Raw genomic sequence first — 15,027 nt, 5'->3', positions numbered from 1 at the left:
TATTCTTGATGGAAATGTCTACTTGTAACAAAAATGTACTCCTGTTGGGTACCAGTGACTCACACCTATAATTGTAGCTATTCCTGAGGCAGAGATCAGGAGGATCGAGGTTTAAAGCCAGCCTGGGAAAAGAGTTCTAGAGACCCTATCTCGAAAACATTCATCATGAAATGGGCAGGAGGAACGGCTGAATTGGTAAGAGCACATGCCTAGCAAGTGCAAAGCCTTGAGTTCAAACCCCATTGCTGCCCAAAAGAAAAAGAAGTGGGGGTGATACTGAACACTAATGAGTTTCCAGGCCACTTGATGTCTGATGGCTTAAATATGTTTTTCTCTCTACCTGGTGTAAACCTACGGTGTAAATTTGCCTATGGAGAAAAGTTGTATTTTGAGTGGGAAAAATTGCTCAATAGCAGAGTCATTATCTGTGGTAATCAGTGTGGACTTAGCTTCCTTAAGTGGCCTTTCACTTTTTCCCTGGATGATCTTCTATGATTACCAGTAGTAGTTATGTTAAGTTTTATAGCAGTGTCACTGAAGTAAGACTTCCTGTGTGTTCATCACATATTACATGGTTAGAATTCTTTTTCTTTTTCTTTTTTTTTTTTTGTGGTGATGGGGATTGAATACAGGGCCTGTGTAGGCTATATAGGTGCTATATATACCACTGAGCCATATCCCCGGCCTGGTAATACATCTTTAATGTAGTTTATTTTGGAAAGCAAGCTATAAACCAACACCCAGTATCGTCTGGTGTTTGCCAAAACAAATATAGGTACAAATCTGACCTCTGGTTATATCTGGTTAGGAATAATTAGTACTATTTTGTTTGTTATGCTCTCCCCCTCTCCCCCATTTTCACTGGATACGTGTGGTTGATATAAAAAGGTTTTGTGCACCATAGTGCTTAGCTGGTGAAGTAGAGCCCAGAAAAGCTTTGCTGTCATTTTCACCAGCAGTGAAGCAGCGTGTTCATGGGCAGAATGTAATTGTGGCTGAGTTGCTAGCCTTCAGTTGGCTCAGGTACCTTTGAACATGTGCTGGCTGTATTTCCTTCCCTGGTTCTTTCTCCTGTACATCGCTTGGCAGCTTCTCTGTGTTCTAAATAAATGGTGACTGCAAATAGGTTTTCGTGGTTCTTTTGTTATGTTTTCTGTGTGGGGGATTGAACCCAGGGTCTTACATGTGAATGCTAGGGGTGCTGCACCACTGAGCCACACCCCCAGCCATCTTTTATTACTTTTCTACATATTTGGTTCAGTAAGCTTGATTTTTACATTTTAATGCTGTAGTATAATCTTCACAGATTCTTTCTGTAGTGAAGGCCTGGTCTGCTGCATTCTGTTTCTTTGGAGACATATTGAGGTTTTTGTATCACATTCTGGACTGTTGGTTAGGTTGTTATGTAATGATTCTGGAATTATCATAAGGACAAAAGAGGCCTCATTGAGGACACTTGAACCAAATGTCATTTGTAAGGTATAAGTATTGAAAGAAAGAAATGATGAAATGACTTTGGAATTTCTAATAAAAGCAGCCAATCTGGATCAACTTCATTTCAGTCACACTAGTCTTCTGAATTGATCAGAAATAAATGTGTGTATGACCATTTTACTTGCTCTTCCCTTGGTAAGGGACATGAGAAGTATGAACTATTGAGTGTAGTGAAGCAAAAATTGCTTGTATTAAAATGAAAATCATCAGAAGTTTCAGGAATGGGGCTGACTTCGGTGCTCCACATTTCTAGTCACACGCGGCATGAAGGACTGAATCAGACCTGAGCCTGAAGAGGAATGACTAAAAGTAAATTCTGAAATAATCTGGAAAGGTAGAGTTTGTAGACAGGCTGACCCTCAGCAACTGTGATGATGTAAAAAGGATGGTCTTTTGATATTCAAAATAAGATTAACTTAAATTAAAACCTGTTTTACAATCTGAATAAAAGGTACAAATCACCAGAAAGAAAGGGTATTCTTGTTATGTTATGTCGGTGAGCGCAACATCCTCAGCACATATCGTAGGTATTTGAGGGAGTGGAGAGGTTAAAATGTACTTTTTTTTCTTCTTACGGTTTTTGAGACAGGGTCTACCCGTGTAGCCCAGGCTGACCTCAAACTCACTATGTACTCCAAACTGGCCTTGAATTCTTGATTCTCCTGCCTCAGCCTCCAAGTGCTGGAATTACAGGCAGGCACCACCATGCCTGGCTTAAGATGTATTCTTCTTGGTCATCAGAGATTCCCAAAAAACAAGTTCCATTTTAGTAGATTCCTAGTTGGTAGTGTACAAGCCAGAGTTTCTTCTCTTTAATGCCAACTCACTGTTGAATCTTGTCATACAGAGACAGGGCAGCCTGGTGGTTAAGAACACAGCTTTCTGGAGTCACAAAGACCTGGTATCATATCCCTACTTGTTAAGTGCGTGACATTAAGCAAGTTTCTTTATCTCATTAAGCCTAGTTGTTGTCATCTATAAAACGGGTGAATTGCGCACACCTTGCAGGGTTAGTTCACCCTGGTGGAGTGCTTGGTTATGGGGTCACACTCTTCCAGATTTATGTGTGAAAGATCCCCAGGGCCTTTTAATCCCTGGGTCAGGGAAGGTGACATCTGTCACAGGAGGGAGATGGGCTAAGTGAGATGTCATAGAGAAAGGGTGGCAGTGGCAGGCTGAAGGCACAGCTTTGTCCTCTCCAGAAGGTGATATTTATGCATCTTTTACTCTTGGTAAATTTTAGAGCAAGTCACTGCTGAAACAGCAGTTTCCATGGTCCAGGGTAGCCATTGGGTTGATTGGTGTTGAATTAATTATTTACAGCATACAATCATAATTTGTGTCGACCCTTTCCACATCACGGGAAGAAGGAAGGAGGAGCATGGTCCCTGAGCTCTTATTATTATTCTTTCTTATTTATAGAGAAGAATGTAAATTAAATGACTCATTAAGGTCCAGCATGTCATCAGTAGTGGAGACAGCATATGGATGATGCCTTTTAAAACTATCTGGCACCTCTGGCCCGCTCCCATGGCAACATTCTCTCCCTTCCGCCATTGTACTGCTCAACAAAAGGACCTGCCCCAACCCAGTCCTTCTGTGGAGGAGGGTGTGGGATCCAGACCATGATAGTCTTCTCATCAGAAGACTATCCCACTCAGGACCCTGTGTCTGGCCTGCACAGCCATTTCTGGGAATAGTTCCTTTTAGAAAGGGGAGGGGAGCTCTCCTCCCTTGGTCAGATCCTCGGTGAGCCTTTTCCTCACCACCTGCCTGCTGCTGTCTTCCCCAGCAGCACCGGCTGCTGTGTCTGTCCACAGCTTTCTTGTCTCCCTTATCCCTGTTAGGATGAGCCCTTGCCGTGAACAAGGCTTAGTGCTTAGGCCTTGTCTTCTCTTCCCTTACTGTCCTTGGGCTTGTGTGCTTTGTACATATCAGGATTCACATATAGTTGTTGGTCAGAAGCTGTGAGAATGTGACCCCAGAGCAAATAGTACATGACATCTTTACTGTCCTATCCTCCTCCCCCTTTCCCATAGCCTGCCAAGATGCTGAGGAGAGGAGGGAGAGTCTGTGTCCCTGAGGGGCCCCTCCTCCCCTCCGCCTTTGTGTGCACTCTGTGTGGAGTTTCAGGACACCCCAGCCTACACCAGTTAAAGTCAAATTTCTGTCATGTGCTTGGCCTGTGTGACCAGCCCTTAGCTGGGTCTCATTGTTTAGAATCTGTTGAAGGCAGTGGGATACACTGGCTGAAAGCAGAGACACTGAGGCAGGAGACTGCTCTGCCACATCCACTTTGTCCCTGGACAGTTTCGTAATCTTTCTGTGCCCCAGTCTGTCTGTATAATGGAATGACCCCCTGCCAGGGTTGTCCTCAACTGAAGTGAGGTAACCAATGTGAAGTCTTTGGCATAGATCAGGCTCACGCTGAGTGCTCAGTTAAAGCTGGCTGTGCTAGCATTATGTACAGTACTGAATAGGTGCCATTTGTTTCTGTCATACCTCTCTTCTCTGGGTTCCTAGGTCTCTGTCTCTGTGCCCCTCACCCTGCCCAATCCAGCACAGAGCGTTGTCAGAGAGGAGCTCTGAGGGAGGGGAGAGTACAAACCCAGGAGGTTCCCGTGGGAGTTCACTACAGAGGGAGGAGGCTTTGGTGTGAGATTTGGATGAGGGTTTTTGTTGGCTTGTATAATCTGATCATAATGATTTCCACTGGGGAAAAATAGTTTAGAAGGAATAGGTGTTACACTATGACCTGCCTTGTCCTTGTTTCTCTAGGAAACAGAGCTCTGACTAGGGTAACGGAGAGGATATGAGGTAAAAGGCAGCATTTGACATGTGTGCTGGGAAGTGAGCAGTGCATAGTTGAGTCTGGGTTGCTCCAAGGAAAGGTCTGGGCTGGAGCACAGTCATCACATTGGATGTTAATTCCTTTTTTTGGGGGGGTAGTGGCTTGTACTGGGGTTTGAACTCAGGGCTTCATGCTTGCTTGGCAGGTGCTCTACCACTCAAGCCACTCTGCCAGCCCTTTGTTTTGTTGGGGTTTTTTGAGATAGGGTCTTGTGAACTGTTTGTCCAGGCTGGCTTTGAGCCATAGTGCTCCTGATCTCTGCCTCCTGAGTAGCTAGGATTGCAGGCATGTCCAGCTTGGCTCTTAATTTCTTGTAAAAGGCAATGGAAACAGTTTCAAACCTTTACCACTTACTAAGGCAGACACTGAGAACTGGCAGCCAGTGAGCCTCTCAGGTTTGCTTCTATTGGTTGGATGACGTGAAAATAAATAAAATACTTTCCACCAAAAACATCTGAATGTGATAGAACATGCAGTAAGTTTTCATTTGTATTGTCAAATTTGGTGTGTATGCAAAACCACCTTAAGGGATTTGGGAAAAAATGTCAGTAATCTGGAAGATTTGCTTCACAAATAGCAAATTCTTGCTGGGAAATCATAAAGAACCCATTGTTGCTGTGGTTAAGGCACAAAATAAAACAAGGAGCAACAAATAGTGTCAGAGGACCAGGTAAATGCCCTTCTGTATCTTAAAATGTCATAGTACATAGTATTTCAATGTGTACATGTGTATTTAACTATATGTTAACACTGTATGTCAATATGGTATTATGACTGTAGTATTTTTTTAAAAATGAATTCCTACTTGAACTGTTACCTACTCACAGGTATCCGGTTAGTGGGTTTCTACTCTACTGATGAATGGAGCTGTGTACTGTGTTTTGTTGGGTCACAGGACACTGGTCTGCCAGCTTTGCTCCCTAAGACTGGAAATACGGCATGCAGCTGTGTTAGTAACTGTATTAATACTGTTACTAAAATAACCTGGCTCTTTTCATTTCCATTTTTTTTGGCCGGATTTCAGCTTGTACTTAGGGCTTTGCGCTTGCAAAGCAGGCGCTCTACTGCTGGAGCCACAGTCCATTTTGCTCTGGTTATTTTGGAGATTGGTGTGTGTGTATGGGGGGGGGTCTCTCAAACTATTTTCCTGGGCTTGCCTCAAACTGTAATCCTCCTAATCTCAGCCTCCCAAGAAGCTAAGGTTACAGGTGTGAGCCACTGGTACCTGGCTGGAATGTTTTCTTGTAAGTCAAACCTACCTTTTTTCACCACATAGATTTTACTTTAGCCTTCTGAACACCCTATGGACTTGGTTAGGATTGGGGATCTGGTTCAGCAGGAGCTGAAGGACAACCCAGGTTGGTGTGAGCCAGAGTCCAGATGAGGGCAGTGGAGAGCAGGAGTGAGGGTGCTTGGTGAGAAGTTGGGAGACCCATTTGCATCTGAGGGCTTGCTGTTTGGTTGACTTGGGGCATGAAGTATCTAGGCTCAAACAAACAAAGGCAGGTCCTCCTAAAGCATGTGTGTACTTTCTAAAGGCGTATGCTTCACAGACCCACGGTGTGACAGTTTAGAGTTTATTGTGCTAATCCATCAGCAACCTGACACCTAAAATCCCCTCCTCTCTTGTTTTCACAGGTGTTGGGGCGATGTTTCTTGACAGTGGTGCAAGTTCATTTCCAGTTTTTGACTCACGCATTGCAGAAGGTCCAGCCAGTGGCGCACTCTTGTTTTGCTGAGGTGGTTATGCCAGAGAAAAAGAACAGCAGTGGTGGCAGCTTATCTGGCATGGGCCACACGCCTGAACTGGAGGAAGCTGTGCGGTCCTGGAGGGGGGCTGCTGAGGTAACTGCCTTACTTGGGAGGTTGGACCCTGTGTTCAAATAGGAGAGGCTGCAGGGCACCTCTGCCTTTTGGTTCTCAGAAAAGCCAGTTTCTTTAGAAACGTAAGTTTTAAACTCATCTCTTGCTTGTTCATTCATGAGACAGAGATGAATGTGCACTTTGTGCCATGTCTGTGCCAGGCACTGAGATGACAGCTTATACCACAGCCTACTGGGAGGAGGCTTACAAAAACAGGGTACGGAGCGAGCGTGATGGAGATGCAGACAGCCCAGAGAATGGGCCCTGCTTCTTGATGGGAGTGCTTCAGGAAAGCTGCTTCCCAAGAGAGATGAGGGAGAAAGAAGGCTGGCGCCTGAGTTGGGACAGACAGGAAGAACCTGACCAGGCCATAAGGTGGGCAAGCAGGAACATTTGGCAGAAGTGGAGTGGCAAGCTCAGAGCCACATCTACACATGGGAACACTCAGTGGTCACAGGCATTTGATCTGTCTTATAGCCAGGTCATTGTCATTCTAAGAGCTCAGCATCATTGGAGTTTGCATTTTTTCTCCTTCATTCTTAGCACCCGCCAGCACTCAGACATGCTTCCAACAGAAAAAGCACCTGCTCTGCTCTTCCCTATTTCTTTGCTTTTTTCACAGCCAACTCTTGGAGGAGTTGTCCACTTTTTTCTCACCTTTCATTCATTAAAAAATAATTATTATGGACAGGAGGTGTGGCTCAAGTAGTAGAGTGCCTGCTTTGGAAGCTCGAAGCCCTGAGTTCAAACTCCAACCCCACTAAATAAATAAACAAACAAACAAATAAATAAATAAAATTATGAAGTACTTCAAGCATACAGAACATGTCACACACATCACTGTATCTTCTTTCTAACTTTGACATTTGAAACTTAACTTTTTGTCACATTTGTTTAATGTCCTTGGGTTTTTCTTTTTCCTTTTTTGATGCTGGGAATCAAACCCAGGGCCTCACACACTAAGCAGCTGCTTTACTACTGAGCTATCCTCTAGCCCTTTTTATTTTTATTTGAGACAGGGTCTCACTAAGTAACCCAGGCTAGCCTTGAACTCGTAATCCTCTTTCACTGACCTCCTGAATAGCTGGGATTACAGCATATACCATTATGCCTGCTTTGTGCCTTTTACTTTTTAACAGAAAATATTACAAACGGTTGAATCCATTTTTTTAACCTCTCTCCTATCTTATTCATAGTTTCCTGTCTAGAGATAAACCTCTTTTGAATTTGTAGTCTGACTCCTGCTCATATTTTTAAATTTATATTATGTGTGCATGTATTATTTTGCATAATTTGAAACTGTATGTAAATGTTATCATTCAGCTTCTAGTCCTTCTCTTGTCCAAAATCACTGATTCATTCCTTTTGTGTTTTCAAATCCATGGTACCCCTCTGACTCCATTCAGCAGCTCACACTCACAGTATTTCCAAGGAGAAAACATTTTCTTTTTGTGGCATTCAAGAACCAGGCTTTTTTTTTTTTTAATTTCTTTTTGAAACAGGGTCTCTGTGTGTTGGGCTCAAGCAAACCTCCTGCCTTAGCCTCCCAAGTAGCTAAAACTACAGGCATGTGCTACCACGCCCAGCTTAGGAACCAGACTTTCTTAGTTATCCTGTTCCTCTGAGCTGTCCTCAGTTCATCCCCTTCGCTAGTCTCTCCTCTTCAGTACAACTTTGTGTGTGTGTGTGTGGCATGGGGATTTGAACTTGGGGCCTCACCTTGTTGGGCAGGCACTCTTACCGCTTGAGCTGCTCCGCCAGCCTCAGTACCACTTCTGACTCTGATTTTCTCAAGCTCACTTCTAGGTTGCCTTCTCCCTAGGAGATCTCCATCCGTCTTGGGGCACACGCCAACCCTGTCCTGGGGGATCCTCAGGTGCATGTCACATCCACTTCATGAACGCCACACCCTTGAATTCAGCTGCTGCCCATCTTAGGTTTCCTGAGTGGCTCAGTCTTAGCTTCTCCACACTTACGTGTTTTTCTTCAGCACTTCCCCATGCTAGCATGTGGCGCCATCCTCCTCTGGGTCATTCATTCAAGAGCAGAGATCTGTCCTTCAGTCCTCCCATCACGTGTATTTTCTAATCCTTCAGAAAGCTTTGCAGGTCCCACTTCTCAGGTCCCAGGGCTTCCTGGATCTGTCCCCATTTCCATGCTCAGTACCACTGCTTGAGTTCAGAGGATCATGATTTCTCTGGACTTTCTCTCCCGTCCTTGCCTTGCTGTTCTCCATTTTTAAATTGGATATTACTTCTCATTTCTTCAGGGGTTAGTGAGGTCCCCTCACCATGACCTGCATAGGTGTGCCATGTCTGGCTCCTTCCTTGATTGCCAGCCTTATCTGTGGCCACTTCTTTCCCTTGCTCACTGGACAACAGTTCCTCATATCCCTCTCATTCTTCATCGTGGCTCCTTGGCCTATATTAGGACCTGGCTGTTGGTCCCAACACACTATCCCTCTTGATCTTACTCTCCTCCCCTTCCCCTCAGTTCCATAAGCATCTTCTCCTTTAGCTGTCAATGTAAATGGCTCTTTTTTTTCTTTTCCTTCTTTGAGACTGGGTCTCCCTATGTAGCCCAGGCTGGCCTCAAACTTGCGGTCCTCCAGCCTTTATCTCCTCAGTGCTAGATTGCAGGTAAGCACCACTGTACCTGGCCAAATAATATTTTTTTAACAGCCTTTGTTATTCTAGACCAAGGTAGGAATTGTAAATTATAAAACTCATAGGACTACAGGAAAACAACTAGCAGCTCCAATGCTACAAAGTTCTAAGGCTTTAATTTCACAAATTATGTATAGATACAACTCCAACCATTCCCTAAACCCTAATAGTCTTTTTTTTTTTAGCGAGACTGGGGTTTATACTCAGGACTTTGCATTTGCAAAGCAGGTGCTCTACCACTTGAGCCATACATCCAGCGCATTTTGCTCTGGTCATTTTGGAGATAGGGTCTCAGGACCTATTTGCCCAGGCTGGCCTTGAACCTCCATCCTCCCAGTCTCAGTCCTCCCAAGTAGCTAGGATTACAGACGTGAGCCACTGCTGCCACTGACTCTAAGAATCTTCTATTCAAATATTTAGTCAAACAGTTGTTGTGTCAGCTGTTGCCATAAACAACTAGAGTTAATAGACTAGAGTAAATAAGTCTTTTTTTCCCGGGCTTCTAAAGTAAGGTAATATTATCTCAGGATTTCTTTCTCTTCATTGCGGTTAACTCAGGCTTATAAAATTTTAGACTACTCACTTTGTAATGTAGTCAGTCCAGAACCTATGATTTATATCTAATGCTTAGAATGTTTCTTGCTTTATTTTAGTTGTGGAATTTTTGTTGTTACCATTTTAATTTTGCTGCTAACTGCAGCATCCTCGCATACCTACCAGACACCATTTATCTTGTAGGCGACATCTAGACTAAGAGAAAGAGACTGTGATGGCCGCCTGGCGGGAATTGAGGTTCAACAGCTCTTTTGTTCTCAAAGTGCAGCAATTCCTGAGCACCAGCTAAAAGAACTGAACATAAAAATTGACAGCGCTTTGCAAGTAAGTTTTTCAAAACTGACGTATGGACATCCAAGTGATACAATGAGTGAGAGAATTAAAGTTGTAATGTTAGGCCAATTAGAAAGTCCTTTAATAACTACAGGAAAATTAAATCCCTAATTTCACTGGACTTTGTCATGTTCTAATCTGCATAATCTTAATTCTTAAAATAATTTATTTGTAGGCATATAAGATAGCTCTGGAGAGTTTGGGCCACTGTGAATACGCAATGAAGGCTGGCTTCCACCTCAATCCAAAGGCAATTGAAGCAAGTTTGCAGGTACTTTTTTCTGTCTTGTAGCTCTCAGAACTGTGGGATGCTCACGTGTGTGGCTGTGGCTCACCTCTGCTCTCCCATGGAAACCTTTCCCAGGGCTGCTGCAGCGAGGCAGAAGCCCAGCAGACCGGGCAGAGACAGACACCTCCGCAGCCCATGCAGTGTGAGCTTCCCACCGTCCCTGTGCAGATCGGATCGCACTTCCTGAAAGGCGTCTCCTTTAATGAGTCGGCGGCCGACAATCTGAAACTTAAAACGGTAGCTTTACAGGGTCTTGTGAGGTTCCAGATACCAAGCGTGAACTTGGAAATAGAGTTCTTAAGGGAAACTTAAAGGGCTTGCGAAGAATGTAGATTAAGAAACAAACTGAAGGACTGAAGGTGGCTCAAGGGATAGAGTGCCTGCTTTGTAAGCATGAAGTCCTGAGTTCAAACCCCAGTCCCACCAAAAAAAAAGAAAAGAAAAGAAAAATGAGGGCCTGCAGAAAATAAAATGGAGGTCAAGGAAATTAGCTGTAACCTTCCTCAGTGCTGTAATGTCTAAACAGAGACCTGTTTTTTTTTTTGCGGTGCTAGAGTTTGAACCTAGGACCTCACACTTGCTAATAAATAAGTGCTTAATCACTGAACCACACCCCATCCCTGTAGTGCTTATTTATTTATTTATTTATGGCTGTACTGGGGTTTGAATTCAGTGCTTGCTAGGCAGGCGCTCTACCCCTTCAGCTACTCCACCAGCCCTTTTTTATGTTGGGTACTTTTGAAATAGGGTCTTCTGAAGTATTTACCCTGGCTGGCCACAAACCACAGTTCTCCTGATCTTTGCCTCCCAAGTTACTAGGGTAACAGGCATGAGCCACTGGCACCTGGCTGCAGTGACTTTAAATGAGACATTTGCTAAGACTGTTTAATTCATAATTTTATTCACATGTTTAACCTAAAGCATTTGAAAGTACACTGTAAAGTATTGTTTATGATTTTTTTTTCTCAGTGGGCTTTTGAGAAGTTGAGAAGTCTTATAAGGATGTCTGACAATGGAGCATCTTGGGTACTGGGCACTGTGCCAGGTGCTTTGCATGCTCTGTGCCATTTAATGCTTCCCTCTGAAATATGTGCACTCCCGTTCCCCATTTGGCTGACAGGGGAACTGAGGCCCAAGGTCACATAACCAAAAAGTTATTAGAGCTGGAACTTGAGCTCATACAGTCTGCTTCCATAGTCTACATACCTGACCACTTGGTCATCCAGATAAAGCTGAGGATTTGATTCGTATGTACTTTTACCAAATGATTCTGTTTCCTTATTTGGAGGGATTCGGAATTTCCAAATTCCTGAACCAATTTGCAATAGAGGTTGTAGATAATGCTGTAGTTTGTGCTAGTATAGAAATCACTTGTATAGCTGGGTGTGGTGGTGCACAGCATCTATAATTCTAGCTCTCAGGAGTCTGGTAGTAGAGGATTGTGAGTCCCAGGCCAGCCTGGGCTATATACATATATGTGTGTGTGTGTGTATATATATATATATATATATATATAGAGAGAGAGAGAGAGAGAGAGAGAGAGAGAGAGAGCGAGAGAAGGAAGGTTGGGAGGGAGGGAAGGAGGAAATGAGAGCGCTAGTTACATTTGTATATTAATGTTAATGCATGTTTATCCATATGTAGCTGTTCACTCTGTGGAGTTGAGACAGTCTCTGAGCCTGATGATAATTCCTTAAGTTCAAAGGCATGACTTGAGAATACTTAAAATGTTTTCCCCCTAAGGATGGTTATATATATACATTACTACAAATTTTAGAGCCTTGCAGGCTTTGTCTGGAATTACGAACTCTCTTTTTGTCTGTTGTAGCACACAATGTTACAGCTGATCAAGGAAGCAGGCTGCTATAATGGGATCACAGCCAGGGATGATTTTCCTGTGACTGAAGTGCTGAATCAGGTGTGTCCATCCACATGGCGGGGTGCCTGCAAGACTGCTGTGCAGCTGCTGTTCGGCCAAGCTGGACTGGTGAGTAGTTGTGTGAGACAGATGAAGAGAGCACAGAGATGCTTCAAGAAGGTAGTAATGTCACCAGGCTCTGGGGCTCACTCCTGTAATCCTAGCTCTGCAGGAGGCAGAGATCAGGAGGATCTCGGTTTGAAGCCAGCCTGGGCAAATAGTTCATGAGACCCTATCTCAAAAAAAAAAAAAAAAAAAATCACAAAAATAGGACTGGTGGAGTGGCTCGAGGTGAAGGCCCCGATTTCAAGCCCCAGTAGTGCAAAAAAGCGTAGTAATGTGGTACAGGCACACGGGTGAGAATGTTGAGTGACTTTCAGAGTTCTTCAGTGCTACAGTGCTTAGACCAGGTAAAAGTAAAGGAGGAGCAGTATTAAAATGTTTGTTGATTGATTTATTGATTGATTGAGCAAGGAATGGTGATGTCACCCACACTCAGGAGCTGAGGCAGGAAGATCATGAGTTTGAGGCCAGCCTGGGCTGCATAATGAGATCCTTTCTCAAAACAAACAAAATTCTTTTTTTTTTTTTCTTTTACAGATTGATAATATATATTTGTAGGGAACCTATTTGCAAAATCCTCATTTTAAGGAAACTATTGTGTTAGTAATGATTTGACAGGGCCCCTTGTCTGTCCTGACTCCTCTGCAGCTTTGTGAACTTTCTGCTGCCCAAATCAGTCAAGCTGCTTCCTGCTTTTACCTGGAAGTACTCTTCTGTCTGATCTTCTCGTGGCTCAGTCCTCTCACTCTTCTGGTGTCAACTGTAGTGTCACCTCTTCAGGAGACCTCTCCTGACCATGCTGGTATAAGCAGTGCCCTATCCAGTCACTTAATGTTCCAACTCTCTGCTTGTCTTTTTAGCAAAAGGTGACAGCATCAACTCAAACATAGCACTTTGGTCTTCTCATCTTTCAGAGAAAAAGGAAAAGCTTTTCCCAATGTTGGGCAGGGTCAGGAAATCACTTCCGGTGTACCACTGACTCATACAACCTTACGTACTGGTTTCCTTTCCTAGTAAATGACTACTTTTTGAAAAGATTTCAGTCAGAGGTCAGGGGAAGATAGAGATTTAAATATGAAAGAGCTTGTTTTTAGTCTAATTCCTACTTGATTCATGAAAGGATCTGTTGGGGGAATGTTTGTCTTTATTCCATGCAGATGAAGGCTCAAGTAGCCCATTCAAAGCAGTGCTACCTGCCATTAGAGGGCTGATGAGGGCTAGCCACAGAGTTGAGCTATGTTTCCTTTAGGGTCTGGCTGTTAGTGTAGGAACCGCCAAGAGAAGTAATAAGTTAGAGATGCCCAGATAAAGTATAAAAACCCCACTGCCTTGAGGAGATTGATCCATATTCCCAAAGACTGAAGAGAGTGTGCAAATACAGCAGAAAGATACACAGGCTGTTTGAGAAAACATTGTAAGCTTAAAAAAAATGGTCATATCATATTGAGAGCCCTGAAACTTCTAGCTCCTGACCCCTGATTGCAGTGTACCTTTCTGTATGACTGACAAAAGTTCTGGGAGTGGGAAGAGAGAGGAAGCACCTGTCTGGTCCAACAAAGGCTGTTCCTTGGACAGGAACTCTTTCCTGAAGGAGCAGCTGTGGGAACTGTTTGCAACAGTGGAAATCAACACCATTACAGGCTGAATTTGGAATCATGATACACACCTCTGCACAGCTTGACCTCTTCCAAAATGTTAACAGATTTGTTTTTAATTTTGTTTTTGTTTTCTTGAAATTCCTTGTGCGTTTCTTTTTGTTTTAAGACAGGGTCTGGCCTGGAACTCATGATTTTCCTGCTACGGTCTCCCAAGTTACTGGGATTACAGACAATGTGCTGCCTCACCTGACTTGAAATTCTGTTAGTTATTGGAAAATATATTCATCACTTTGTCAAACTGTGTAGTATTATAATAGACTGTCCTACAAGTAAGAGGAAATTATTGAAAGTAGGATTGGTTCTTCGTCTTGAAGTCCTTCTGTTTTATTGATAGTTCATGATAATAAAATAATCTTTTAAAAGTTTCATTTACTTCTGGCTTGTATCAAGTCTGGAGCATTGGCTCAACTTTTTTTTCTTTTTGATGGTACTGAGTGTTACCCAGGGCTTTGCACTTGTAAGGTAGATGCTCTACTGCTTGAGCCACTCTGCTAGTCCTAGTTCAACTTTTAACATTTTTTTTTCTTTCAAGTACATAGAATAAAAAATCTAAGATAAAGGAAGCAGAGTGATTATGATTATTTTTCTTCTTTTTCTCCATCTTCCTTTTTTTTTTTTTAAACAGGGTCTTGCTATGTAACCCAGGCTGGCCTTGAATTCACTATGTAAACACAGGCTGGCCTCTAACTGGTCATCTTCCTGCCTCAGCCTCTGGAGTACAGGGATTACAGACCTGTCAGCTGTGCTCAGCTTGAGTAATTCTTTTTGGGGGGCAGTACTAGGGTTTAAACTCATGGCCTCATGCTTGCTCTACCACTTGAGCCACTCTGCCAGCCCTGCTGTTGTCTTCTTGAGGCCCCTGACTGGCCATGGAATAGATGTATTGCCAAGGGGTTAGTTCTTGCCAGTCGCTCAGCATTGGTAAGTGCATGTATCAGATGTGTTTGTGATGCATTGAAAGGTCCCTCTGAAAGCTGGTGCTTGTTTGTGTTTCTCTCTTAGGTGGTAGTTGACACAGCACAGATTGAAAATAAAGAAGCCTACGCCCCCCAAATCAGTTTAGAAGGCTCCAGAATCGTGGTTCAAGTCCCGTCCACATGGTAACTTGACTCTTAAATTAACAGAAGCCTGAACTTTGATGAAAGGTTGCACATCTTTGAAATGACTGCTCTGTTTTGAACAAGCCCCATGCTAGCTGACACAACAGGTGCTGCTACATGCGTGGGTTTCTGGCAGTAGTGGTATTTTAGTGCCATGCGCCACAAGCCTTGTCTATGAAAGGAAGCTTAGCATAGACAGAAGTGCCTCATCGGCCAGTCAGCACTCTGGGATCGTCA

At 43.5% G+C, this 15,027-nt stretch overlaps 1 protein-coding gene across 4 annotated transcripts in view; it reads left to right on the top strand.

Annotated features, from left to right (window-relative positions):
* Garre1 (granule associated Rac and RHOG effector 1) overlaps window positions 1-15,027 on the top strand; it is a 78,604-nt gene that overhangs the window by 45,216 nt on the left and 18,361 nt on the right. For all 4 annotated transcript variants that reach the window (XM_020180376.2, XM_074057928.1, XM_020180378.2 and 1 more), the window contains 6 exons: window positions 5,984-6,190; window positions 9,613-9,753; window positions 9,938-10,033; window positions 10,127-10,288; window positions 11,880-12,038; window positions 14,693-14,790. In XM_020180376.2, coding sequence (XP_020035965.1) covers window positions 5,984-6,190; window positions 9,613-9,753; window positions 9,938-10,033; window positions 10,127-10,288; window positions 11,880-12,038; window positions 14,693-14,790 — 863 coding nt within the window. The remainder of the gene's footprint in view (window positions 1-5,983; window positions 6,191-9,612; window positions 9,754-9,937; window positions 10,034-10,126; window positions 10,289-11,879; window positions 12,039-14,692; window positions 14,791-15,027) is intronic.

Source organism: Castor canadensis, chromosome 16 (assembly GCF_047511655.1).
Source record: "Castor canadensis chromosome 16, mCasCan1.hap1v2, whole genome shotgun sequence".
In the NCBI taxonomy this organism is placed as follows: Eukaryota; Metazoa; Chordata; class Mammalia; order Rodentia; family Castoridae; genus Castor; species Castor canadensis.
The sequence above is the reverse complement of the archived record's forward strand: the minus strand, read 5'-3'. Positions and strand labels throughout refer to the sequence as shown.